The following is a 27,964-nucleotide window of genomic DNA, read 5'->3' as shown; positions in this document are numbered from 1 at the left end:
GCAACAACGTTATTCAGACAGCAGAGTGGGGGTTGGGAGCTGAGATTCAATGCACAGGTGGAAGCATCTAACCTCAGCCCCCATGTGCAGGCTTTCCTGATCCGGGAATTCTGATTGCAGCTAAACACAAACCCAAAGCTAAACTCAAGTGGTTGGAGATCTGGTGTGAATATTTCCCACATCTCTGGTTAGTGACACACACAAACACTAGTCAGTACCACTGCCCCATTCACACAATGGTCTCTTACAGGTACTGCTACACACAAAAGCAAATCGTAGCCTTTTTCATTAACTCTTACCTGTACTAACCAAAGTACTGTTGTTGTAAAGGGTCCCTAAGTGAGGCCCAGAGAGGGACAGGAAGGTGTGTAACTTGTTGAGGTAATAGCGAAACCTTGGCCGAGTTAATACTGATCGGATGATGACGTTACCGAGGGAATGACCAATGAAACTGTCGGAAGAGACAAAATGACACACAAACAAAGAACAGTCTATATATTCCTTAACTTCAAAATGCGTGTGGCATGCACTGCTCTCTCTTGCTCTATGTGGATTGACTCTGCCTCCAAAAAGATTGTTCATTAATGCCCTTTAGTCATGTTTTCCCATCTCCTTTATCCTCCATGACATTTCCAGCTCAGCAGCTACTCTGCCAGGTCTGGACAAAACCAACGTCTTAATACACATTGTGAAGCCCATTAAGTCTATGGAAAAACTCCCATTGACATGAAGGCTTTGGCTGAGGCCCCATATAGTGGAGATGATTCTATTGAACATTACTGTGCTCTGTCACATCCAATTAGCTGTCAGTGTGTTTTACCTTATCCGGGAGATGGACAGGTTGTACAACTGGATATGTTGAATAATTTCATCCAGTAATCGGTCAGTCATCGAATCAAAATCAGCAAAAGTATCAGTCTGGTGAAGAGAGAATGGTGTCAACTGATGACATAACTGCCAAGATATTGCATTGCGGTACAAAAAAAACCTAGACAAATGATATTTCTGAGGAAAAATACAAGCAATAAAATAGGAACATTTCAAGACTTCTTTATGCATCATAAAGAGGCAAGGGGGAAAAAAGGCACAGATCCAATTTTTCTCATTCGCTAGGTCCCCTGGAAGTTGCATTTCTTCTCCCAAAAGTGACTGTGTAAAAGTGGCTTCAAGGAGTTCCATGTTTATTGTCTGTCAATGATTCCATATTAAATATGCTCTGTTTGCAAGCAAACAGATTTGATATTTCCCCCCCTCAGGGTTAATGTTGCAAACTCACTCAGGCTGGATACATCGTTAACAGTAATGAAGGATCTATAGGCCAAATTCTGCCCATAGTGACATTTGTGGAAGCCCACTGCCATCGGGGGCTTACATGGGTGTAACTAGTTGGAACATAGTGAGCAAGTCTGTTGATGATGCAGAAGGAGGAATATATTCCAGCTCATGCTCTCCTAGCTGCATTGGCTCAGCAGGGCTAACAGGAGTAAAGGGACGTGACTCTGAACACACAAAGTGATCAGATTTGTTGAGTAAGACAACCCCCTTTTTACATAGTCATTTTATGTAATAGAACCACACCGTAAGGATCACAGTAATGACACACAAGTTGCTTAGGCCAATATTATTAGACTAAGGTTCGTAAAGTGACCTGAGTTGCGATCAGAGGGGACTGCAGATGCTCAACCCCTCTGAATATCAGCCCACTTATGTAGGAGACCAAGCATATGTCTACATGTAAGCTACTACACTGGCACAGCTGCAGGTGTGCTGCTGAAGCACTTCAGGCTATGTCTACACTAATGAAACCACCCCATACGAGTGGTGGTAGCTATGTCGGCAGGAGAGCATCTCCTGCTGACAGCACTGTCCACACCAATGCTTTTGTCAGTGAAACTTATGTCGGTCAGAGGTTTGCCGACAAAAGTGCTAGGGTAGACAAAACCTAAATGTAGACGCTACCTACACCAACGGGAGGGGTTCTCCAGTCAGCGTAGGTAATTCCCGAGAGGTAGTAGCTAGTAAGAGTTCTTCCGTCTCCCTATCACTATCTACGCCAGGGGTTAGGTTGGTGTTACTATGTCTCTCAGGGGTGTGGATTTTTCACAGCCCTGAGAGACGCAGCTATATTGATGTAAGTTCCTACTGTTGACCAGCCCCAACTTTAGCATTTAGGATTTAGAGGATTATCACGCTAGACTAGTCTGTAGTATTATAAACTGATCCTAACAAAGTTATCAAAAAAAGTTTATGCTGCTATCACACAATACCATGTGGTGTTTGACAGTTAATCAGTAGCATGATGAGTGTCAGCAAGGTATTTAAGTTATTTATTGCCTATGGCAATACTGCCATTTGTGATACAACAAAGCAAACTATAAATTGTCTAGTCCACAGAACTGCAGGAGAGTATTTTTGTTTAGAACTGCGTCAGGACTCTAAATCAAATTCAAAACTAATGAGATGCCAGGGAAACAATCATCAAGTGTTGGAACAGATATTTAGGGAAAACATATCTAGTAATTAATGCTTCTGTGACAAAATTCATCTCACTAATTGCAGCTCTTGCAAAGGAGAACATGAACATCTCCAATTTCCAGTGCTGCCTTAAAATAAATGTTCTCATAAACAAAATACAGTCTACTAACCTCCTGCCTGTTTGTTTTGTCTGCATCGATAATTAATGATTTCCTCCTAAGCTCATTATCTTGAATCTTGTAGGTTATTTAGAAGTGGAAAAACACCACCCCAAGTGTAAGTCCTAGACACAACACACACAGAGTCCTCCTATTTCACTCGTCTGTGTTTCCATCCCTCAATATCACTTCAGTGCCTTTCCAAATGACATAGATTCACATTTTTCCCTGTAAGGCAAAATTTGGCTAGACAGCTCGCACTGCGGATCTGTTACAGTCTCCATATGGCTCTCCGTTGTGGGGAGGAAAGGGGATATGGCGGCTAAAAGCATCGCGGGAGGAGTCAAGAACTCAGTTCCGAGTGCTGCGGTGCACTTGCTCTGTGACCTGCGGCAAGCTGCTTGCTTTGCTGTGCTCCGGTTTCCCATACTATAAAATGAGGGTGATAGTGCCTCACCACGCACGCTGAACAACAGCAGACGGAGGTGCGGTAAGACTGAACTCTTTCACGTTTGTAAAGTGCACTGAGAATCTTTGGCGAACGTGCAAAATATTATCCTCATGAATGTTACTTTCCGTGCATTCTGTATTCCGAGAACGGCTACTGACATCAACAGGAACTTGAACAGGGTGAGAACACAGGTTGTTCAGTTGCAACCTGCCTTTGGATAAGAGATCTGCACTGCAAACCAAATTGGAACATTTTGCCCTGAAGTTTCCCGGTAGAACAGATGAATGCTTTTGCCTGGACACTGAAATCCTTGCTCTGTTTATGAATGTGGCCCTTTATGTAACTAAATACGCTGCATCACATGCATGTAGGGCAGAGCACGGAGTTCATTTCTGCTGCTCTGCATTGCACAGGCAATGGATTACCTTTCTGGGGGGCATTTCTTTATCATACGAGCAAATAAATCACAGTATACACAAAGGAAACAACTGTTTGATGCTTTAGCTGAAACCAGCAGTACCGACTTCCCCAAGCAGACCGTAGCATCCTCTTGAGCATTTAGAATTAACATCACCAGGCTGGCTGTTTTCTTTTAGTTATGCATAATTTTGCACATCATACAACAGATGGATGTATCAGACTGTTGTACTTGCCATTTAACATGATGTTTTTAATTATCTCCTTTCCGAAGGTCAGATCCTTGGACCACTGATGCCAATGGACAGTTTACTACTAACTTCAGTGGCGATAGGATCAGGCCAGCAACAGCTGCCTTCCAATGGGGAAACGTACCATTGATTTGAGTGGGAGCTGATGCAGGATATCCATGCTAAATCCTGCACCCCTCACAAAACTCCCAATGGGCCCTTTCCCAAAGATGTGTAGGTTTTGGCCCTAAGCCTTTGAAATGTACAATTCCTGATACCTGCTCTGCAAGGCCTAAGTTTCAGTGACTTCAATGGGACTGCAGGGGACATAAAGGGGTGCAGAAACTGGCCGTATATTACCTGGTTTCTTTCAGACATTAGGAAGTCCAGCTTTCCACCGGGGAGTCCCAGTTCTATAAAAGTCTTTACCAGTCGCAGGTCTGCGCTGTTCCCTAAAAAGAAACAGCACTTGATAAGAGATTTCATTTCACAATTGGGTAAAGACGACAGATTCTGTTCACTATGTTCTTTTCAAATCTCAACACTGTCCCTGGAGTTGTCGCGGTCAGTGCGGCTGTGACTGATGGTTCACTACATTATGGTTAGCCCCGACACACCCATGCAGGGGAGCAGCAGTGGGACAGGAAGCCCCACAAACTTTGCAGCTGCCTGAGGGCTCTCTAGATCTTTGCTGCAGATGTTTCCCGGGAAGTGACGGGATGGGAACTGGCAGGGAGTAGGAATTCCAATACCTCTGCCACGTCACCCCCTATTAGCTGACCAGCAGAGATGGGGGAATAAGATGCCCTTTTAAGAGCGATGGCAAATAACTCCCTTTCATTCCCAAGCAGAACAGGGAACACCTAGGACACATTGTGACCCCAAGGGGTGAGTCTGAGGCATAGTGTCTGCCATGACTTACACACAATCCAGCCTTCCTGTGTCTTTGCTTGCTGCATATGCTATGCAGTGAACAATACTCACTTTCCCCAGAGCCAGCCACCTTCTCTCCTTCAGTGACAGCATGTAAACCAAGTTTTCTTTTCGCTGGATGATATTTTGCTAAATGATCGGACGGTTGTGAAATGCCAAGGAAGGGGCTGACAATTTTACTGGGTTTAGGGGGCACAAATCTGTCAAAATTCTCCATTTTGTAACAAAAGCATTTGTGGAGTAAATGTTAGAATTTCTGCTCGGATCCTTTCCAGCAACGTTAGACAGACCAACATACTATGGGCCAGATCCTTGGCTGGTGTAAGTGACACCCGTGGACTATGCTGAGTTACACCAGCTGAGGATCTCAACGTCTGTATTTTTTAATATGAATAAACTCCATGAGGCAATTCCGCACAGCATCTCTCTCGGGCCTTACCATCCAGTCCATGGACACAGACAACCAGGTGAATTCCATCTTCCAAATTTTCTTCCTCTTCCTCTGGTGGAAAATATGGGATATCAGAAGCTAGTACAGATAAGTCACTGTACAGAAATCCTTCAATCTTCAGTTCTTTTTTAAACTTTTCTTTGGCCTGATAAAAACTGGAGAATACACTAATTAATCACACGGAGAACTGAGTGTTCAACAGTAAAACCTTTAAACTAGGAATGAGCACTTGCAACACATTCCCTTTGCAACTTTGCAGGTGAAGGCCTGTATACTCTGTCCTATGGGTTAGGGTGACTAAGGGAGGTCGGGCTGGGCGGGTAGATAGCTTGTGATCCAAAAGGGAATGAACTACCTCTCGTGGGAGAGATCCTCCCAGGGGTACTTCATCTGTTACAGTCCAATGCTGGTTTGCTGCTAAGAATCTTCTGGTCACCCTAACAGGGAGAATCAGGACTGGCAAGGCTATGTAGCTGTATTTCAAAACACATGGTGTCCAGATCTACCCATCAGGACTAATAGACAGACATTAACAAACAAATCTAAGCTAAACAGACAAGGAGTCGACCTCCTTCTCCTACCTCCTCAGACAGTTGCACAAATGGATGCAAATATGTATCCCATGAAAAGGGATAGTAGCTTTGACCCAGACACGAACCAGCTAAGAGCAGGTAAGTGCCCCTCCAGCTAGACTAACATTTCCCAGTCTGGGGCCCACCGTTTGGCTCTTAAGTCCACGCTGGACTCAGCGGGAGATGCTCAGCATCTCTGAGAATCAGGTCATGCATGGAAGCGCCTAAGGTGATGTCCCACAGCCAAGCTGGGAAACATCAGCTTCAGTCTTGGGGCAAGACTGTGACCATTCAATTCACTGGGGAGCACTTACTCACACAAGTAATCCTACTGAATTCAGTGGGGCTGCTCAGAAACTTTTGCTTGCCAAAAAGTTAGGAAGGGGGTCACAATCTAAGTCTTACGCTATGGGATTTAAGGCCCTGGATTCAGCAAAGCACTTAAGCACTGCTTGGCTGAACAGAGAAGGAATTAAGCATGTGCTTAACTTTAAGCACAAACTTAAGGGCTTTGTTGAATCTGGGCCTAAATGCCTGACAACCCTGGTTCACCTGGAGAAGGAGATGACAGAAGAGACAGCTATAAAGCCAGAGAGTACAGTGCAATACATAACAGTAAACCCAGCCACTATGTGGCTCCAAAATTAAACAGAGGGTTAGAGAGCTTGATGAACGACCTAAACAAGGTCAGGAATCAGAACACATACTCTTTAAGAGTCTAGCCTTTACCCGCCTCAGTGTTTTAAGATAACTGCCTGTGTGCCCATATTCTCCCAGCACAGCACAGGACACAAAAGGTAACAGAAACCTCTGTGATGTGTTGGTTTGCGTATTGTGCTGTCATCTAGGCAATCAACGCAAAATATCCCGAAATAAGGGGGAAAGGAAAGATGGGCTAAGGCAGGAGACTGCGATTCAGGGATCTGAGTTCCCAGCAATGCTACAGACTCCCTGCGAGACCCTGGGCAAGTCGCTTAATCTCTCTGTAAGTTCCTCATCTGTACAATGGGGGTTATGTTACAGCCCATTTCCCATCCGTTGTCTGTCTAGATTAGTTATACTGTAAACTCCTCAGGGTGGGGATTGGCTCTTAATGTGCGACTAGCACAGTGGGGACCTGACCTCAGCTGGGGTCTCTAGGTGTGACTGGAACACTAATAAAGAAAGCCATTAGACAGTCTTACCTAAGCATCCTTTCATTGGCCTCTTCCTCCACATCATCTGAGCTGCAGGGGACAATGCCGAAGGAGCCTAAAGGCTGGTGTGTGATAGGGAAAGCAGCCTGCTTTGAAGAGAAGCCAACCACGGCAGGAGTCTCTTTGAGCACCGAAGAAAAGGGAAGACACGTGGCTGTGCAAGAAACAGACAGGTTAACCACCTCAACGGCCTTTCGACTCTCCAGTGCCAATCCCTCTGTGGCAACAGAGTGAAAGCCAGTGCTGCCGTTAGCCACAAGCCGACGCTCCACCCTGTCCAGCTCCTGAGGATATTCGGCACAATAAGGTCCTGCAGCAGAATCCAACAGTGCAGCTGTGTCGTCAAGTTCAATTTCTTGTAAGCCCTGCATTTCTTCACATGACATCATGGTTTCACTGGCGACGGGGCTACCACACTCTCCTCTGGTTGAACCAAATTCAGTCGATGTCTCCGATGAGGCTGGAACAGTGTAGCAAAAATCTGGTATCTGGCTCAGGCCACGTGAGAAATTCTCGATGTCTGGTGTGCTAACTCTGGAATAAAAGTCTTGACCTATTTTCAACCCCTCGAGTACGGGTTTAAGTGCATCTTTCAGATCCTCACTACATGCACCGCACTGCACGCTACTAGGATCTGAGTATGTGGTGACACTCAGTGTTTCCAAGCTGCTCTCTTCGTTACTCTGCACTGCCTGGCATTCAGAGGTATCCCATCTGTGCTGCTTTAGACTGACAGGTTGTCCTGCATATTCCAAACCTTCTTTAACTTCCACTTCTTCTGGTCGCTCAGCGCTGCTGTTACCTCGTTTGACAGCAGCGCTAGGATGCGCTCCTGTGGCGATGTCTGGTTCTGATCGCTCACTTTCCCTGGCAGTCTGGTAATCAGAAAAGTTCCCTGCTATTTCTATGCTTCTGCACGTCACTTCCATGTAGCTTTTCAAGGGCCCTTCTGCAACTTCCAAGATTGCTTTATCGCATTTGGAAACATCTACCGTGTCTGTGGGCTCCTCCGGGCTGCTGATCTGTGGCGCAGAAACGGATTTGGTCAGCTTTGTAAGTTCCACTTCCCGCTCTTCTTCCTCAAATGGCAATGAGCTAATTGATGTCAGCGATGCTTGGATGCCACTGGGCAAGCTTGTATTGCTTTCTGTTTGCCCACCCTCTAGGGAGTTTCTGTGTATGGTATGCCTCCGTACCAGCTGCTGCAACATCTCGCGGTCACTGGGCAGCTCCAAAGCCCGGCTACGCGCATCGGACCAAGCCACCGAACTGGGTTCACTTTCAATGCCCGAGTCGGATATTATTGACGAAGATCTCTTTATGACCCCTGACATCAGGGTAAACTCTTCGCATTCCTCAGCTCTTTGCTCCTTCACAAATGACTTCAGCTCTGGGGCATCTTTTGTTGTCTGGGTTAATAAATCCAAAGTACTGATCGGTAACGCTTTCAAAACCGGTAACAGAGCCTTGTTGTCTTGATCCACTGGTTTTTCAAGACTGTTTAGTTCATTTAATGCAAGTTCATCTGAAGTGAGACTATTTTCATAATTATCAGTTTTAGCTGCTTTACTTAACTCAGTGCTGTGTAAGAGGCCACTAGTTTCGCTGTCACCCAGAGCACTAATGATTAATGTGGGTTCACTTTCATGGGAATCCTTATTGCTAGGTTTCATATCCACGCATGTAACACCTATAGCAAGTCTATCGTCTTTTAATGAAATATCCACTGATGTTTGGAAGTCTTCGGCTTTGTGTTTTAAAAGGCCTGGTCCCAAGCCAGAAACAATTTCCTTACTTGAAACTGATGCATTTTCATGGGATACATCCGTTTTCCTTTGGACTTCCTTTTTGACTGTATAAGCCTGAGATGTGGAGTCCTGAGTCAAAGCTTTAGCCGTATAAGCATCAACTGAAATATCGCTGTAGATACAGGAGGCATTCCCATTTATTTTATCTGTATGTATTAACAGAGTATCTTTTCTGAAATCTCCGTTTGCTAATGTAATGTCATCATTCGATGCAAGAGCCTCCTTGTTGTTTATTAAGTCCATTTGTGTACCATTCATCTCAGGAACCTCACAAGCTGGGAAAACATCCACACTTTGACCTGAAAGAAAAAAAAAGTTCATGGCCTATACAAGGCATCAAAATATTTGTAGGTGATTATACACACGCACAGCCTCTCACGTCCACACCGTACATATACATGCCTGATCACCATTCTTTAAGCTGCATTCACTGTTAACTGTTATGCTCACTACATGGTTAAACTAAAATCACTTAGAGCTGTGAGTGCTAAGTACGTCCCCAGTGTGACCACTTGCAAAACGGATAGTTTTAAAAAAAAAAAAAAATCCTGTTAAATACTTGGTAAAAAGTCGAGGAAAATTGAGAATTACAGATATCTTTTTGTAAAATAAAACCACAGATCTTAGTACCTTACAAAAAAAAAAGTATTAGTGCCAATAAATTGCTTCCTTTATAACCTCTCTAGATTTCATGTTCCTGTAAGCTGCAGATGAAATATTTTATAAAGGATTTTCCTACCACTAGATGTCACTCTAATAATGAAAACCACCACCTTATTTTCCCTTAATGGCTGAAATGAAAACTCCAGGGGGGGGGGTTGTTTCCGATTTTACCTCCAGTTCTTGGAATTAAACTGTTAATCTTAAAAAATAACAAAAACACCTCATAGAAAGAAAATGTCTAAGTAACAGGAAGTGTATATATTGTCATCTACTAGGGTGACCATATGTCCCGATTTTATAGGGACAGTCATTGGGTCTTTTTCTTATATAGGCTCCTATTACCCCCCACCACCATCCCAATTTTTCACATTTGCTGTCCGGTCACCCTATAATCTATTGAAACAACAGGGGACATTAGGTACCATAAGCAGAATCATTCACTCCATGTTGAATCCTGACCAGAAAACATGCCTCAACTCTAGTGAGACGTTCCATAGGATCTTTATTGACCAAAAGTAGTAGGGAAAACCTTGGTTTTATGCCTCATTTAAAAGATGGAACCTGGAGCAACCATAAAGCCCTCTAACACAACATTGGAGGACTGGTTCAGGACTGTCTAATGGTACGCGAACCTACCAACCCACCCGCACCACTTCTTGCAATTTCCTGGGAGCAACCCTGCCCCTGCATTGCCTGTGAGATGCGCTGAGGGCACAGCCCAAAGGGCATTACTCACTTTTGTAAGGGAAGTCCACATATCTGTCTTCAAAAATCACAGGGACTGTGTTCCCATCCCCGTCAATGTCCAGGCATTCGGCCGGCAGAGGGGGCATGCTGGTGAGGTACTCGGAATTCCGAACGTCCGTAGAAATCTGGCTGTGACTTTGAATCCTGAGAGCAAGACACGGAGGGAATCAAGTGTGGGATGAATTACTGTTCAGCCTCGCCAGCATTCACCTCATCTAGTCAGCAAAACAGATTGAGTATGACCAAAGCACTGGCCAATGCTTTGAAATACAGGTGCTGAAAATGAGGTGCCTAAATCCATATTTAGGCACTAAGCAAATGGGCTAGTATTCAGAAGTGCTGAGCAACCACGTTCACAGAAGGGGAGAGAGCTGTGGAGTAAACAGGAGGGAGGTGTTCGGCACTTGGCAGACATGCTGAACTCGAGAAAACATTTGCATTGGACACTGCATTATTTATATTGAGCCTGTCTGCTGAGCTGAGTGGATTTGCAAGGAGCCTTTCTTGTGGTGCCTCCACACCTTTGCAGCCCTTTGCGCTCTTCTTACTGCTGCAGTGTCTCCTCCTTTCTAGCACCTCCTGGGGAGCAAGCCACCCCAAAAGGGACGGAGGTGACTGGGGAAAAGGCAGGGTCATGCTCCCTCTTGGATATACAGAGAGAGGGTGCACACTGTGACATCACAAGGGATGCTTCCTGTGTATGCCCTATAACAGCAGAGAGGATTATGCCTCACTACCTTCTAGAGCTTCCCCTGGGTGGTGTGGCCCTGTACCAGTTTCCTGGCAGGGCTGTAGCTAAGTGATGCAACTGAACCCATTATGGGCCTGGTTTACTGAGGTGCTTATTACCCATAACTCTCATTGATTTCAGTTGGAATTGTGGACACTCAGCGCTCCAAAAAATCAGTTCCAAATATCTCCATGTGATGGAACCAGAGTCCCCGCATAGCTTCTCACAGGAATCACTAGAGAAATTGACCCGACTCCATTTGTTCAGATCTTGGTGCCTACTCAGCTTCTCCTAGAAACGATGGCTTCGAGAAAGGCACCCTGTCTCCTCAGAGCTCATGACCCAGCAGCTAGAAGGCTGGCATCTTCCTTTCAAGGTGCGCAGTCTGCCTTCCTATGTATTATGTCACCTACTGGGTTGTGTGGGGTGCGATACCATGTGTTCCCTTCCACTAGTTGTGATATTCAGGATACGGGTGTTCTGAAAGCTGTAACCAAATTGCCTTGCTCCTCTCAGTATCATCCCTATAATTGTTTTAATATTAATTTAACCTATTCTTAAAGTTTAACTTTAAAAAACTCTCAGTGAAAAAACATGAGAGAAAATAGACTTATTACAAAGTGTAGTGAAATTTTCAACTGCGGGTGTAGGCAAACAATGGCAAAGGCTTCCATATGCTCTCTGAGGACCCGGTCCTCATGGGAGTTTTGCCTCTAAGGACTGCAGGCGCAGACCCATGGATTGCATTGCATTGCGGTGAGGGAAGCAAGGAAAAGGACAGATTCTGCACACCATCTCCGGAGAGATGCAGCACAGGAGGAAGAAGGCTTTATGCCATCTTTCCACTGCCTGGGTTCCAGTGTTGGCATAAGCACTGATAAAAGGGACATAAGTATAAGAGCCAACCACTCCATTACGGAAGTATTATACACATGGAAATGGTGCAAATGGTACTGATGCATTTATAAGTACAAGTGCAAGCAGGGCCAGCTCTAACTTTTTTGCTGCCCCAAGCAGCAAAAAAAAGAGCCGCCCCGCCGAGCCCCCCCCCCCGAGCGCCGTGCCCCCAGAACCACCCCCCCAGAGCACTGCGCAGCCGGAGCCTGCCCCCTCCCCCCCCCACGCCGCCGGAGCACCCCCCACCGCATGCCGCTGGATCGCCCCCCCCCCGTGGAATGCCGCACCGCGCTGCTCCCCCGCCACCCCAAGATTGGCCGCCCCTTACCAGGTGCTGCCCCAAGCATGTGCTTGGTTGCCTGGTGCCTGGAGCCGGCCCTGAGTGCAAGTACTTTTAACTACTGTATTCCCTGCAAGACACCCCCCCGCCCCCGGAGGCTCCCAGCTGTCTACTGCAGTGACCATTCAGAAGAGAAAGGCGTGGAGCTGCCACTCTCCCAGGCTAGTGCAACAGCCGGGCCAATGTGAAAAAGCTCTGGCAGCCGGAACTCAGATCTGAAGCTCCCAAGCCAGGACTGTGGGTTCTGGGGGCCAGCCAGAATCTGGGACAGTTGGGAGGAATGTGATTGTTTCAAAAAATTAGTTTGAAAAACTATTTGCAGATAAAAAAAAAGTGACTTATGTTTTAAGAACCTTTAAACTGTATTTAAATACAAATGCTAAGTACGGAATATTTAAGGTGCTTACCTACAAGTATGTGGAATACTTCAAAACATGTACTTAAGTACCAACATACTCAAGTACTTGGGGACACTGCAGGATTCTGCCTGCGGCAGAGACTGGTGTGGCCCATGGAGTCAGTCTGCAAAGCTCCAAGGACTATTCTAGTTTGCGGCAATCTTACTCAGTTGCCTGCTCTGCAGCCAAGAATCCACCATAGTGCAGAGTGCTATGTGCACACCCCCTTCCACCCCAGATCTGCCCCCTCCTGCTCTAAGCACCACCCTGGCACAACTCTTCCACCAGGGGGCAGTGTAAGGCCCTGTACTGCTCTTCTGTCAGAGGAATTTCCCCCCATCCTGCAGAGGGCCCTCGTCAGTCTTCTCTTGAAACTCTGGGGTGAAGAACTGGCCCAGAAATGGCTAGTGACTATTATACTCTTCCTGCTCCAGAGCTGAATGACATGACAACTGCCAGGAGAAGTGGAGAACAGGCAAAATACAACCAATTTATTTTCCGTGTACTGGTTTTATCCCTGGCTTGTCTCATATGGCAACTACCAGAGAGCTGCGGTGGAAGATTAGAAGCAACTGAGACAAAATGTCTCAGGGGTTTTCTGTATAGAGTTTTGGGGCGTGGCAAACCAGGGTGTTAATCTAGAGCACACTAACTTGCCACGCACTGAGTGGCACTCGGAAGACCCTTCTGCACGGCAGTCTCTTCCTTCCCCACATAACTTAATGATTGCTTCATGCCCAGAATCAAGGAAATGGATCTCCTTGTTATCCTCTCTAATATAACTGTGGATGTTCTCATTATCCATATAAAGACCTAATTCTTGTTGGAATCATACGAAATTTTGAGCCTTGGTTAGATCTTGTGGCAGTGAGTTCCACAAATTAGTGATGCATTGTGAACAAAAGTATTTCATTTTGTCACTTATACATGTGGTGGCTTTTCAGTTTTGCTGAATGTCCCCTTGCCAAAATTCTTCCCAGTCAAGCGGGAAAGCATGTTTCAAATGTGAGATTATTTTATTTGGATCTTTCTTTAGCTACTCTATGTATTCTAACCAATAGAGATGAAGACAACACAAGCTTTCAAGAGATGGCATTAGCTGGAAGCAATATGGGACAGGTTCCACAGAAAAGAGCTGGTGCAGAAGTGCACATATTTCAGATTTCCTTCAGGGAAACACAGTTCATCACCATGTAATAAGTGGAAACGACAAACTTTGTACATGGCAGGGAGAAGAAATGGATCATGCTAACTCAAACAACAGGCTTGTAAACATATTCTTCAATTCTCATGCTAATGCAGATCTCTGTATCCCAGACAAGTGCCTTCTCATGCCTGACATTTCCCCTTCAACTTAGGGGGGAGGGATAGCTCAGTGGTTTGAGCACTGGCCTGCTAAACCCAGGGTTGTAAGTTCAATCCTTGAGGGGGCCACTTGGGGATCTGAGGCAAAATCAGTACTTGGTCCTGCTAGTGAAGGCAGGGGGCTGGACTCAATGACCTTCAAGGTCCCTTCCAGTTCTAGGAGATGGGATATCTCTATTTATTATAACTTGACTTTGGCTGTTTCACAATTATTTGGGTCCAACTGTTCAACCATAAATCCTGTCAAGTATGAGAGTGGTAGCCGTGTTAGTCTGGAGCTGTAAAAAGTGACAGAGAGTCCTGTGGCACCTTATAGACTAATAGACATATTGGAGCATGCATCTGATGAAGTGGGTATTCACCCACGAAAGCTTATACTCCAATACGTCTGTTAGTCTATAAGATGCCACAGGACTCTTTGTCGCTTTTTTCATAAATCCTGGTTTGCCAGAAGCTGGGAATGGGTGACAGGGGGTGGATCACTTGATGATTACCTGTTCTATTCATTCCCTCTGAAGCACCTGACATTGGTCATGGTCAGAAGACAGGATACTGGGCTAGATGGACCTTTGGTCTGACCCAGTATGGCCGTTCTTATGTTCTGGTAGAATAATTAAATAAAAGGACCCACAAACTTGACAGCCTTCCAGACTCAAGCAGGGCATGTGCAGTAGCTACCTGGTTTCCCTTGCTAGCACACCAGCCCTGTCCTTGATTTTTAGAGTGAATTCCTGGCCCCATTCAATTTACTGACAAAACTCCCATTGACTTCAATGGGGCCAGGATTTTACCCTTAGTGTTTGAAAGTAACATGTAAAGGTAAAGATCTAAAAGTAACATCTGTATGCGTTCCTTTTCAGCACTGAAATCTGTGCCACCTGCAGCAGTAAGAGAAACAATGAAGTCGGTAGCAGAATTCCATGCGACAGTCTGTATTTAACTTAGGAATCATCACGTCCGTGCTAATATCAGAAACAGTATACTTAAGACTTAAAATCCTGACAGACAAAGCACAGTCTAGTTGCTGGGAATCAGGAGACTAGGGTTCTTTCCCGAACTCTGCCACTGACCTGCTGTGTGACCTTGAGGAAGTCACTTTGCCTCTCTGAGCCTCAGTTTCCCCATCCACCCTTGTCTGTTTGTCTATTTAGAGCATAAGCTCTTTGGGGTAGAGGCAGTCTCTTTTTATATGTTTGTAGAGCATCTAGCACAAGGGGGACCTGATCTCAGTTGTGCCATGTAGGTGCTAGCATAATAAAATTGCCATTAATAAGCCTGTGACGATCAGACCTTATTCATCATCATGTATATAGTGCCAGAGAAATGCTAGATGCTTGACAGACGTAGAGGAAACAGGACCCTGCCCTGAGGAGCTTACAGATTAAAGATACTGTGAGTGTTTACAGTCTAACTCTTGTTCTACTCAGCTTCCACGACAGTTAAGGAGGAAGTTAGCTCTATTTCATAGAAAATGGGGCTAGTTTCACTGGTGACAGTCCAATAAGTGTAAGTGAAACATCTTTGTGCCAGCACGGCTCCCCTTCTGCTCCAGGACTGTTTGCCCAGACAGAGCAGAGTTACTGTTGATGCCTCCTTCAATGTTGATAAATGCAAAGTAATGCACATTGGAAAACAGAATCCCAACTATACATATAAAATGATGGGGACTAAATTAGCTGTTACCACTCAAGAAAGAGACCTTGGAGTCATTGTAGATAGTTCTCTGAAAACATCCACTCAATGTGCAGCGGCAGTCAAAAAGGCGAACAGAATGTTGGGAATCATTAAGAAAGGGATAGATAATAAGACAGAAAATATCATATTGCCTCTATATAAATCCATGGTACACCCATATCTTGAATACTGTGTGCAGATGTGGTTGCCCTGTCTCAAAAAAGATATATTAGAATTGGAAAAGGTTCGGAAAAGGGCAACAAAAATGATTGGGGTATAGAACAGCTTCCGTATGTGGAGAGATTGATAAGACTGGGACTTTTCAGCTTGGAAAAGAGACGACTAATGGGGGATATGAAAGAGGTCTATAAAATTATGACTGGTGTGGAGACGTTTTATAATGTCCTTCTCATAACACAAGTACCAGGGGCCACCAAATGAAATTAATAAGCAGCAGGTTTAAAACAAACAAAAGGAAGTATTTTTTCACACAATGCACAGTCAACCTGTGGAACTCCTTGCCAGAGGATGTTGTGAAGGTCAAGAATATAACAGGTTTGAAAAAGGAACTAGATAAATTCATGGATGATAGATACATCAATGGCTATTACCCAGGATGGGCAGGGATGGTGTCCCTGGCCTCTGTTTGACAGAAGCTGGGAATGGGAGACGGTGATGGATCACTTGATGATTACCTGTTCTGTTCATTCCCTCTGGGGCACCTGGCATTGGCCACTGTTGGAAGACAGGACATTGGGCTAGATGGACCTTTGGTCAGAACCAGTATGGCTGTTCTTATGTTCTCCCTCAAGGGTGCTGATATAGCAGGAAGCTATAGTCTATATTTGGGGCTCCATATGAGAGAATGAGCTGAACGGTCACATCTGGGGCCCCTCTGGCCGTGTCTCCTTCACAGATGAGCACTACCCACTTTCGTAGGCTGGGCTGACCCTATACAACCATCAACCCAAGCACGACTGAGGTTGTGGCTGCCTTGTGCTGGTCCTCTTTACAATGTGGTAGACTGTGCACTGCATCTGTCCCCATGTCTCTAGTTACAGCTTTGAAGAGGGCATCGTTATATGGAATCCCCATCTATGGCTCTGCATGCTGGCACAATCTGTGGCACTATCCCTAAACGATTTCTGAAAGACATGTCTCCAGTCTGATAAATTCCAGCAATGGGGGCTTCACAGTCCCCCTGGCCAATCTGTCTCACTGCAGAACTCTTCTAAAACCACAACATTTTCACTAATCTTTCATCTAAGTCCTTCCTGCTGTACAATAGCATCAGCCCAGCATGTCTGCTTCTTGACTCACTTGATTAATGAAAATAACTGCCCCCTGCTCCATCGCTAACATCCCTGATCATGTTTGCGAGCAGATATTTCCTCCTCTCCGCCTGGTTTTCTGCAGAATGAGACTGGCCCTCCCTTAACATTTCCCCAGACAGTGCCTAGTTTCTCCTCATCTTTTATTATTTTTGTTGCTTTCCTCTGAACTCTCCTCTAAATGAGCTAAGAAGTGGAATCCTGCCTGCAGTCAACTCCAGGTAACCCAGCTGAAGGCAGCAGGGTTGTTCAGGTGCAACCAAGGGCAGAATTTGGCTCTAAGTATTTTAAAAATCATGGGGGGTCCCAATTCTGTTGGGGCCTAAGCAGAAGCGTCAAGCAGAGGGAAATAATTACCTTGCTTGCTATCCAGAACACACTTCTTTGAATACAGCCCAGTACTGGATTTATTTTCTTTGACAGCCTTCCATTGCTAATTCTCCTGCAATTTATCATCCATTCTGAGTCCCACTATTACCAGCACCAACCCGGTATTCTGCCCATTCTGAGCCGTCAATTTCTGAACTGCGTCACTCAGCTCCAGTGCTCATGTTCAAGGCTTTGTGTTAACCACTGATGAATGGTTCATGGCTCTGTCCTGTTTGCCTTCCCAGATCCTCCCAGCACTACCATGGCTGCACCCAAGAGAGTTTCACCCACTTGGGGACAGTGGGGAGGAGAAAAGAGTTTTTCTGACCATTTGGCACTTGCTGTCACCTCAGTGCAGGACTTCAGCCTCCATCATGCTTTCGACCACAAGCCTTAAAAAAAACCACCTGCCAATCACAGGTGTCTGAAGATTACAACTCTCGGGGGCCTGATCTGGATCTTGCATTGTGTAATTTTTTACCTTGACTTCAGTGGATTTACACTGCAGTGAGATTAAAATAGACCTGATGCCTTCTGTATGGAGTACAAATGCCCACTGAAGATCAAGGAGGAAGGGCATGGATTTGCATCGGAAAGGATAACGTGGTGGCATGGGGTCTGGTTTTAAGAGACCACATGCTTGCAGGGCCCAAGTGCCAAGGATGGGAGATGTAAGGAATTACTTACAGGCTTTCCTGAAAGGTCAGCACAGCTAGCTTTTGGTGCTCGGCATAAAAGAATGCTTCTGAGAATCTTCTTACCTGGGTATGAAACACAAAGGTTACACGTTAAAGCCTTTTAAAGACACCAAGTGTATGCAAACCTGCTCCAGCTACTTTGCATCACTCTGGTGACACAAGGAAGCTAGGAACCCAGGTGGCTCAGCCAATTCAGTTGGCTTTCTGCTTTGTTTTGCTGGAAGCAGCCAGTGTGTCTGGGTAAATATGGCCTGAGATGTTCAAAGCCTCTTAGGATTGAAGACACAGCCCTTGGAAATATTTTGGAATCTCTTCCAATGTACCTGCTGTTTCTTTGTTTAGAAGCAGCACATCTGTTGAATTTAAAAGTTCTCTCTGTAGCTTTAAAACTAGGGTCGCTAATTCCCTTTCCCGACAGCTGACATGGCAGTAGCGCAGTTGCTAAATGAGGAAAGTCAATAATCAATGGTATCTTCTGCACAAAGATCTACAGTAACTCCCAGTCTTACACATGTACACAGAGGGGAAGAAACCCTACATTATCAGAAACACATACATGCGTGCCATGATATCTGCAAATTCAAGTTTTCCAAATTTTTGCATGGACATTGGAGAGAACAATTCAGCAATGGACAATCGATTGTGAAATAGTTGCAGGTTTGAAATGATTTGCACAGCACTTAGTATGAAAACATACACTCCTAAAGAACGTGGTACTGCTATCTGCTCAGAAATAAGCTTTGACTTTCTATGCACTCCAACAAGATACGTAATCAAATCAATTAAGACTCTAGTCCTTATGTTACTGCTGTTATTTGTAAAATACAGCATCGTAGAATGGCAGCAGAAAGCATGCAAACAAAATTACAACATCCCCCTAAACCTCCAAGCTGTGTTTTGACAAATGGCCTTTCTAAAATAATAGATTAGCATCGCTTGAAAAAGGATGTTTAATAATAATAATACCTTATATCTGAGGCTCTCAAACTGCTTCATGTAGCCAGGTAAGCAATACCACACACATTTTAAAGAAAACTGAGCACGTACAGGTCAAGTAACTTGCCAAAGAACCCTAGTTCCCTGCTCTAGCCATTAGACATGCTGCTTCTTTAGCTTAGGTGCTATGTTGAAGGTACCTCCTGCTTCCTATACATTTCCCTCTGAAGGAGTTAGATAATAAAGAAAGTCCTGATCTGAAGCACTGCATTTGAGCACATGCTTCCCTAAGCAGGCAAGTAGCCCCACTGACGTCAATGTTAAAGTTAAGCACATGCTTAAGTGGGGCTTTAGTGCATTCAGCATAATCAGATAGGCAGCCGCCAAATGGTAATATGTGCGCGTGTGCATGTCTGTGAGAATGCGTGTGTGATACTAAGGAGCGGGAATGTACTGGTTGCTTATGTATAAAGAGATAATAAAAGAAACAGAACTATATTTCCAGTGGCAGCTGTGTTAAAGGAGTTATGAAGAATAGATTTTTCAATTATTTGACTCTGTGATGATTCTGTTTTTTCAGACGAATTTTCACATTTTGTGACAATCAAGGTACCATGGGAAATCAAACCTTTAACACAACTGAGTAATTTGGTATTTTGATATTTAAAATGTGCTCTGTTTTCTGTATAGTACCAGTGTTCTATAAGGGCCAGGTCTTCTTTTCCATTGTGGTTGAGGGTATTCCAAACTTTAGGCCCACAATATCCAGGGTTTACCCAAAAGCCAGGACACTGATAAGGCGGCAAGGGATGGTCAGAAGTACACTCCTGAAATGCAGCTCTTGTATAGGACAGCAGTCTGTTTGTAATCCATGTCACTAAGGTCTCCAATTCAAATCCACACCAAGGCCCTGACTCAGCGAGCTAAATGGGATGACCTCTTTACTCACACAGAGCCCTGCTGAAGTCTAAGAGACATGGATCTGCCCAGGCAGAACAACTTATAGTATTGGGGCTAAAATATGTAGCTAATTCAGTTTGCAAACTGCTCAAAGAAAAGATCTTCCCTTTATACTTGTCTGAGAAGTGCCTAGCACAATTCTGGTGCTATTGTAACAACAACTTATTAATGATTATTGTTAGCAGTCCCCACCAAGGAATGTAGTTTGTACCGGGAGTCCATGAAGTTGCTGAAACAAAATTATAAAAGCAGACCCTGGTTTCCCTGTTTCGTCATCTCTTGCAGATTGTGAAGCTCTTCCTGAATCTCTCAGAGCTATGCACTCCAGGCTCCAACATGCCTTCCTCTTGGCATGATGCTATCCAGCTGGAAACCTGGCTACCACTGCCAGGTGAAGACAAGACAGGTTACAAGGTCACTACTTGCTCCTATTTGTTGAACTGAGAGCAAGGATTTGATAGTTGAAGGAATTATTTAAAAACTGGTCTTTTCTAGGCAAAAAAATCCCCCCTGTGCAGAGAGCCAGCACAAGGACCTAGGCATCACTTAAGTGGCATATAGGCTTTGGGTTGGTTCTCTATGTGTGTGGGGGGGGCGTGAATTTCACACAGTAACTCTAATTAAGGCACACTCTGGATGCATCTTTGATCTCTTCCTATCAGGTTGTTATCACCATTGCTGAATGAATTGGTTAGCATTACCCTTAGCGTGTGATGCTCCTGAGTAAGATAGGCTGTGACTTCTGGATGGAGTGTCACTGTCTCCAGGAACTGGGTCCATAGTGCCAAAAGGTGGGAGCAAAGCCAGGCTAGGTCCTTGCTTATCTGCTCTGCTATCTTCTCTGGATTGTTCAACATCTGGAGGGGGGAAAGGATGTTTGGAGGTTAGGTCAGTAGCATTAATTAGTACATTAGATTAAGTTCCCTTAAAAAAACAAACAAAAAGAATGATCCTTGACTCAGAACGGGGCTGACACTGTTTTCCTATCAATTATTTCATCCCAGATCAGGCAGTTACTATAGAATTATTTCAACACATGTATTTTAACACAAATTAAGATGGAGACATAAGGGAAGTGTGGGGAGTGGGCACAATCCCGCCGTAGCCAATATTTTTCATTGCAGGTAAAAAGTAAATGAATGCAGACAATTGGTTGTTGGTCCCAGAATATCCACTAGATGGTGCTGCTTACTCTGGAATACGAAATGATGCTCCCTCTTCTGTAGACTTGGTGATGCCTTTTAATTAGAGGAACATCTCTTTCACACAGGTCAAAACACAGCACTATCTGGGTGACTTTTTTTATAAAGTCTAATGCCCGGTACAGTATGAAAAAAAACATTCTAAAATTCCTTCACACAACAAAAAAAACTAGGGGTCACCTAATGAAATTCATAGGCAGCAGGTTAAAAACAAACAAAAGAAAGTACTTCTTCACACAACGCACAGTCAAGCTGTGGAACTCATTGCTGGGGGATATTGTGAAAGCCAAAAGTATAACTGGGTTCAAAAAAGAATTAGATAAGTTGACGGAGGACAGGCCCATCAATGGCTATTAGCCAAGATGATCAGGGATGGAGCCCCAGGCTCGAGGTGTCTCTAAATCTCCAACTGCCAGAAGCATCTGGCACTGGCCACCGTCAGAAACAGGATACTGAGCTAGCTGGACCTTGGTGGTCTGAGCCAATATGGCCATTCTTATGTTCTTAAGTGTATTTTCTCCTTTCTCTACTGCACTTGAACAAGAGTGAGAAACAGATACAAGGCTGTAGAGTTCTCTTTTATAATTCTACTGGTATTTATGCACTCCAACCTCTATAGCATATAGCAACAGAGAGTCCCGTGGCACCTCTAAGACTAACAGATGTATTGGAGCATAAGCTTTTGTGGGTGAATGCCCACTTCGTCGGATGCATCAGTAGCAGTAGAATCCACAGACAGTAATTATGTTTTATGGTAAATGTGTTAGTAAAGCCCTACTACAATGGGGCCCTGATCTATGGCTCGGGTCCCTAGGTAATACAAATTAATAATAATAATAATAATACAAGTTATACCTTAAAAAAACTAAACGAAACAAACCAACAAAAAGTCTCTTTGCCAGTCACAGTCCCTTTTCACCATAGCACCACAATGAATCCTGAGTTCCTGCTTGATTTTTACCCAGTCCTTCCTAGGCAATCTCCCAAGGCTAGTGGCACTGAAATCTAAATCACGACTGAAAGTAAATCCTTGCATGCATATGTGTGTGCGCGCATGTGTGTGTGTAACTGTGGGTATCCTGATTGTACTTACACTGCCCTCACTGCTGTATTCCTGATTCTGCAATCAGTTCAGTTTGGGCAACCTCCTGTACCAATTCAAATAGTGAAATCAAAGGGGCCTATGGGGTGGAGGCATCTGCCCCCCGGGTGCTCTTTGCGGGATCAGGGCCTTATTCTGTATAACTAGTCCCCCTTGCTTAGAAGAAGAAATAACTTGCACTGTCAGCAATTCTGTTTACTTTTAATTTTAAATATTAGCACCTAAGTTATTGCATAAATTGTAAAGGAAGGCCTGGAGACCAAGCTTCAAAGGAGAAGCTGCATTAACACCCAGGGTTATTAAATAGCATGATGGTTATTTTTCCAGCTCATTGGCTCTTAACCTTTTCAGCAGGCTTGAGATAACTGGAAAGGTCAGTGTCAAGCTCTAATTGTGATGTTCTTGCTGTATAATAACAGTGGGTCATACAAACTGAGAGCTAGGCAGGTGTCGGAGAAACCCTGAGAGGTAGTCATTCCAGTTGGTTTTAGGTACTCCGCACTTCTCAGGATTCGGCCCATGGGTAGGGCTGAGAAGGACCCTCCAGTTCCAAGTCCCTCCCAATTCATCTGAATTCTGCAATATTCATTCATTCATTTGGGACTTCCAGAGGAGCCCAGGGAAGTCTGGAATCCACTGTATAATTGCCCGACATTCACAAAGTCATTGCCGAAATCATACCGTTGCCTTAAAAATCAGATTTTGTGAAATAACAATGTTGAGGTTCTTTTATTTGCCTTCTAGTTTCTGAACCGTCAGGGTACACTTGGGTCATATTTTCAAAGTTTTCTCTGCAACCAGGAGGGTTAGACTCACATCACAGACCATGACATCTCACTCAGTTACCCCTTCCTTGAGCCCAATAACTTGTGTTTAGCTGAAGCACAGCTTCCAGAAATACATCCGGTCTTGATCTGACATCAAGAGATGGGTAATCTACTACGTCCCTTGATAGTTTGTTCCAAAGGTTAATTACCCTCACTGTAAAAAAATAAAATAATATGCCTTATTGCTAATTGGAATTTGTCTGGTTTTGGCTTCCACCCATTGGTTCCTGTTTTGCCTTTCTCCACGACATTAAAGAGCCCTTTAGTACCCAACATTTTCTCCCCAGGAAGGAATTTATACACTGTAATCAAAGTCAGGTCTCAGTCTTCTTGTTGATAAACTAAACAGATTGAGCGTTACATCTCTCACTATAAGGCATTTTTTCCAGCCCTTGAATAATGTTTGTGGCTCTTTCCTGCACCGTCTCTCATTTTTCAACATCCTTTCCAAAACGTGGACACCAGAACTGCATGCAGTAGTCCAGTTTTGGTCTCACCGATGCTGTATTCAGAGAGGTAAAATCACCTCCTTACACCAACTCACTACTTCCCTATTTATATGCCTGTTTAATTTTAGGCACCCATGTTTGACCATTTGGTCCTATATACCTGGCACTCAATCAGCAGTAAACCATATATTATAACCAGGAGTCGGTAGCTCCCAGTCCCATTTAACTAAGCTGATCTTTGGGGCTGTTCCTAGGGATGGAGGTGTCAGGCCTTGTTAAAACAGTCCAGCCAGTGATTTGATGGCAATGAAGGAGGCCCCATATGCATTTGCAGTCATAGTGCAAGAAACATTTGTTTGACTGGTGAGTTTTGAAACCGTGTGAACGTATTGATTCTGCTGAAGAAAATACCTGCAGCTCGGTACAAAGTTGAGATAGCGTATCTTCCACAGCGAGCTCCGCTGGGGGCACAAAAAGAAAAACCAAGTTTGAGAAGTGACACATTAACTCATAGCTGTCATTCAACACTCGACGCTCCACCCTCCACTGGCAAGAGTCTCCTTGGCTCTGCACCCAAGATCTCTGCTCAAAAGCCCCATTCTTTCCTTAATGGTCAAATCCTGCTCCCTTTACTCCAGCAGCTACCCTCAGTGAAGTTCAATGGGACACTTGCCTCACAAAAGCGTGCAAGATTTGGCTCTTCCTATATGGGACTCCCAGTGGTATAAGCAGCAGCTTGACCAGAAAGGGAGTAAGCACACTACAAAATGCCCTACCCCTTTCCCAGCAAGCAACTGTGTTAGGACTAGTGCGGGAGCATCCCCAGCTTCCACTGGGGTCAGTAGTATTGGCAGTGCTCAGCGCTGCACCAGAGGCACCCAGCACCTTGCAGGATTATGCCCTTTACTTACTTTATAATGCCAAGGTAACACAGCAACAAAGGGCAAGCTGCTAAGTGCGCTGGCAAAAGCCTTCCAGGGCAGCAAATGCTTCAGCCAGTTGCCCTATACCTTGTTTCATCCCCAATAGCTGAGCAATGAGGCAAGCCAGGCTTGTAAATCTTTATGCAGCTCTGGGTCTGAAGTCTGTCAGCTCTTTGGGGCAGGGATTGTACCTTCCTCTGTGTTTGGAAAGCCCCTGGTACCTGTTGGGCCCTGCCACAGTGTCAGTAATAAAGCCTATATTTGGAACGTGTGCATTCGTTTCCTTTTCTGCCTTTCTGCTTGGTGCTTGGTGGTCTCAACCAAAATGTTTGCTTTGGGGCCTTAGAGTAGACCTAGCTTTTATAGCTTGCAGCTGTCGAGTGAGACGGCCCCAGGGAAATCCCATGCTGCAGTTATGCCCCACCAAGTGTGGGTCATAGAGACATTCTTCAAAACATCATAAAAACAGGAGATCTGAAACAAAACCTCAGGAACTTTGGCTTGCGGAATTTGCAGGGAGGAGTCATCACGAATAACAACAAGTATATAGCACATGGCTCCAAGGGAAGACCATACAAAACACCTCCTATTTAAACGTGCACAGTAACCATGAAGGGACAAATTGACACAAGGGTGTCTAACTGCAATTTTGCATTTTCATAGGTGCAACCACTGGGGGCATGAACACACATACCCACACCCCATCTTTTAATGTTCTGGTTCATGCATTTGCACTCTTGGGTTCTCAGGCTTGCTCCAGACCTAAAATTTAGGCTGATATAGCTAACTGGTCTGGAGAGTGAAAAATCCATCCCCTTGACCAATGTTGCTATACTGACCTAGCCCCCAGTGTAGACGCAGCCAAATCAATGGAAGAACGCTTCTGTTGACATAGCTACCGTCAGCTGGAGAGGTATTGTTCCTACACCAATAGAAAAACCCCTTCCTTCAGTGGAAGCTGTGTCTACACTAGGGGGCTGTGCTGGCAGAGCTAAGACAATGTAGCTGGTATAGTCCCTGTAGTATAGACATACCCTTAACGTGGAAACTGGATCGTTACATTTTTTATGTACAGACCATGGGCCTAATCAACGCCCACTGAAGTCAATGAAAAGACTCTCAGTGACTGTAAAAGACGTTTACTCACCGTTGTAACTGTTGTTCTTCGAGATGTGTTGCTCATATCCATTCCAATCAGGTGTGCGCACGCCGCGTGCACGGTCGTCGGAGAATTTTCTACCCTAGCAACACCCAGCGGGTCGGCTGTGGAGCCCCCTAGAGTGGCGCCTTCATGGCGCTGGATATATACCCCAGCCGACCCGGCGCCCCCTCAGTTCCTTCTTGCCGGCTACTCCGACAGTGGGGAAGGGGGGTGGGTTTGGAATGGATATGAGCAACACATCTCGAAGAACAACAGTTACAACGGTGAGTAACCGTCTTTTCTTCTTCGAGTGCTTGCTCATATCGATTCCAATCAGGTGACTCCCAAGCCTTACCTAGGTGGTGGGGTCGGAGTGAGACATTGCTGTGTGCAAAACCGCTGATCCGAATGCAGCATCGTCCCTGGACTGCTGTACCAGTGCGTAGTGAGCTGCAAATGTGTGGACTGATGACAAAACTGCAGCTCTACAAATGTCCTGGATCGGAACTTGAGCCAGGAAGGCAGTCGAGGAAGCTTGGGCCCTCGTTGAGTGAGCGGTGAGGTGCGGCGTCGAGACACCGGCCAGGTCATAGCAAGTCCGGATGCAAGGCGTGATCCAGGAGGACAGGCATTGTGAGGAGACCGGTAAGCCTTTCATCCGGTCGGCCACTGCAACGAAGAGTTGCGTCGTCTTTCTAAACTGCTTTGTGCGGTCAATATAGAAAGCCAGGGCCCTGCGTACGTCCAAAGAATGCAAACGCTGGTCTTGGCGAGTAGCATGTGGTTTAGGATGGAAGACTGGGAGAAATATATCCTGATTCATGTGAAACGGTGAGACCACCTTAGGAAGAAAGGCAGGATGTGGGCGAAGCTGCACTTTGTCCTTATGGAAAACCGTGTATGGGGGCTCGGATGTAAGCGCCCTAAGTTCAGAAACGCGCCTTGCTGAGGTGATGGCTACGAGGAAGGCTGTCTTCCAGGATAGGTACAGGAGTGAACAGGTAGCCAGTGGCTCGAATGGAGGCCCTGTGAGCTTGGAGAGAACCAGGTTGAGATCCCACGTCGGAACGGGCTGACGTTGTTGTGGGTACATCTGGTCTAAGCCCTTGAGGAATCTAACGACCATCGGGTTAGAGAATACCGAGGAAGCGAGTTCCCCTGGGTGGAAGGCTGATATAGCGGCCTAATTGAAGATATCGCCAAGCCCTGCTGTTTTAGGGATAGGAGATATTCCAGTATGAGAGGAATAGGCGCCTGTAACGGGGACTTGGCTCGTTGTTCGCACCAACAGGAGAACCGCTTCCACTTGGCCAAGTACGTGGTCCGTGTCGAAGGCTTCCTACTGCCCAGCAGAATCTGTTGGACAGAGTGCGAGCATTGTCGCTCTGCCTGGTTCAACCATGGAGCAACCACGCCGTGAGGTGGAGTGATTGTAGGTCGGGGTGACATAGTCGGCCGTGGTCCTGAGAGATGAGATCTGGACACAACGGAAGCAGGATCGGTGTTTGAACTGAGAGCTCCAACAGTGTAGTGTACCAGTGTTGTCTCGGCCACGCTGGAGCGACTAGAATTACTTGTGCCTGGTCTCTGCGCAGTTTGAGCAGCACCTTGTGGACCAGAGGAAACTGAGGGAAAGCGTAAAACAGGTGGTCTTTCCAAGGTAGAAGAAACGCGTCCGATAGGGAGCCCAGAGCTCGCCCTTGTAGGGAGCAGAACGCGTGGCATTTCCTGTTGGCTCGAGATGCAAACAGGTCTACCTGGGGAAATCCCCACCTCTGGAAAACGGAATAGATGATGTCCGGACGAATTGACCACTTGTGCGTCTGAAAGGACCTGCTGAGTCGGTCCGCTAATGTGTTCTGGACTCCAGGGAGGAATGATGCCGTGAGATGGATTGAGTGGGCAATGCAGAAGTCCCACAAGTGAATGGCCTCTTGGCATAGAATCGACGAACGTGCTCCTCCTTGCTTGTTGATGTAAAACATGGCCGTGGTGTTGTCGGTGAGAACTAACACACAGCGGCCACGTAGGAGATTGAGGAATGCCTGGCACGCCAGACGCACCGCCATCAGTTCTCGAACATTGATGTGCAGGGCTAGTTGGGGTGCGGTCCACAGGCCCTGGGTATGGTGTTCGCCGAGATGGGCACCCCAACCCAGAGATGAAGCGTCTGTGACCAGGTGCAGAGAGGGTTGCGGGGCGTGAAACGGCATTCCCTCGCAAACCACTCTGTGATCCAGCCACCAGGTGAGGGAGGTCAAGATCGAGTTCGGAACCGTGATCACCATGTTTAGGCTGTCCCGATACGGGCAGTATACCGATGATACCCAGACCTGGAGTGGGCGAAGCCGAAGTCTGGCATGCCTGGTTACGTACGTGCAAGAGGCCATGTGACCCAACAGGGTGAGGCACGTCCTCATTGTGGTAATCGGGAAGGTCGTGAGTCCTCGAATGAGGCTTGTGATGGTATGAAAATGATTGTCTGGTAGAATAGCTCGTGCACGTCTGCAGTCTAGGACTG

The 27,964-nt window shown here is 45.6% G+C and overlaps 1 protein-coding gene across 1 annotated transcript in view; it reads right to left on the bottom strand.

Annotated features, from left to right (window-relative positions):
* FAM135B (family with sequence similarity 135 member B) overlaps window positions 1–27,964 on the bottom strand; it is a 252,805-nt gene that overhangs the window by 8,753 nt on the left and 216,088 nt on the right. The window contains exons 8-16 of the mRNA XM_054017181.1: window positions 23,791–23,840; window positions 20,501–20,656; window positions 17,893–17,966; window positions 10,091–10,245; window positions 6,872–8,990; window positions 5,104–5,270; window positions 4,092–4,183; window positions 821–918; window positions 300–451 (exon numbers count right to left, since the gene is read on the bottom strand). Of these exons, the coding sequence (XP_053873156.1) occupies window positions 300–451; window positions 821–918; window positions 4,092–4,183; window positions 5,104–5,270; window positions 6,872–8,990; window positions 10,091–10,245; window positions 17,893–17,966; window positions 20,501–20,656; window positions 23,791–23,840 (3,063 nt within the window). The remainder of the gene's footprint in view (window positions 1–299; window positions 452–820; window positions 919–4,091; window positions 4,184–5,103; window positions 5,271–6,871; window positions 8,991–10,090; window positions 10,246–17,892; window positions 17,967–20,500; window positions 20,657–23,790; window positions 23,841–27,964) is intronic.

This window comes from Malaclemys terrapin, chromosome 2 (genome assembly GCF_027887155.1).
Source record: "Malaclemys terrapin pileata isolate rMalTer1 chromosome 2, rMalTer1.hap1, whole genome shotgun sequence".
NCBI lineage: Eukaryota > Metazoa > Chordata > Testudines > Emydidae > Malaclemys > Malaclemys terrapin.
Note: the sequence above shows the minus strand (reverse complement) of the source record. Positions and strands in the feature narration are given on the sequence as shown.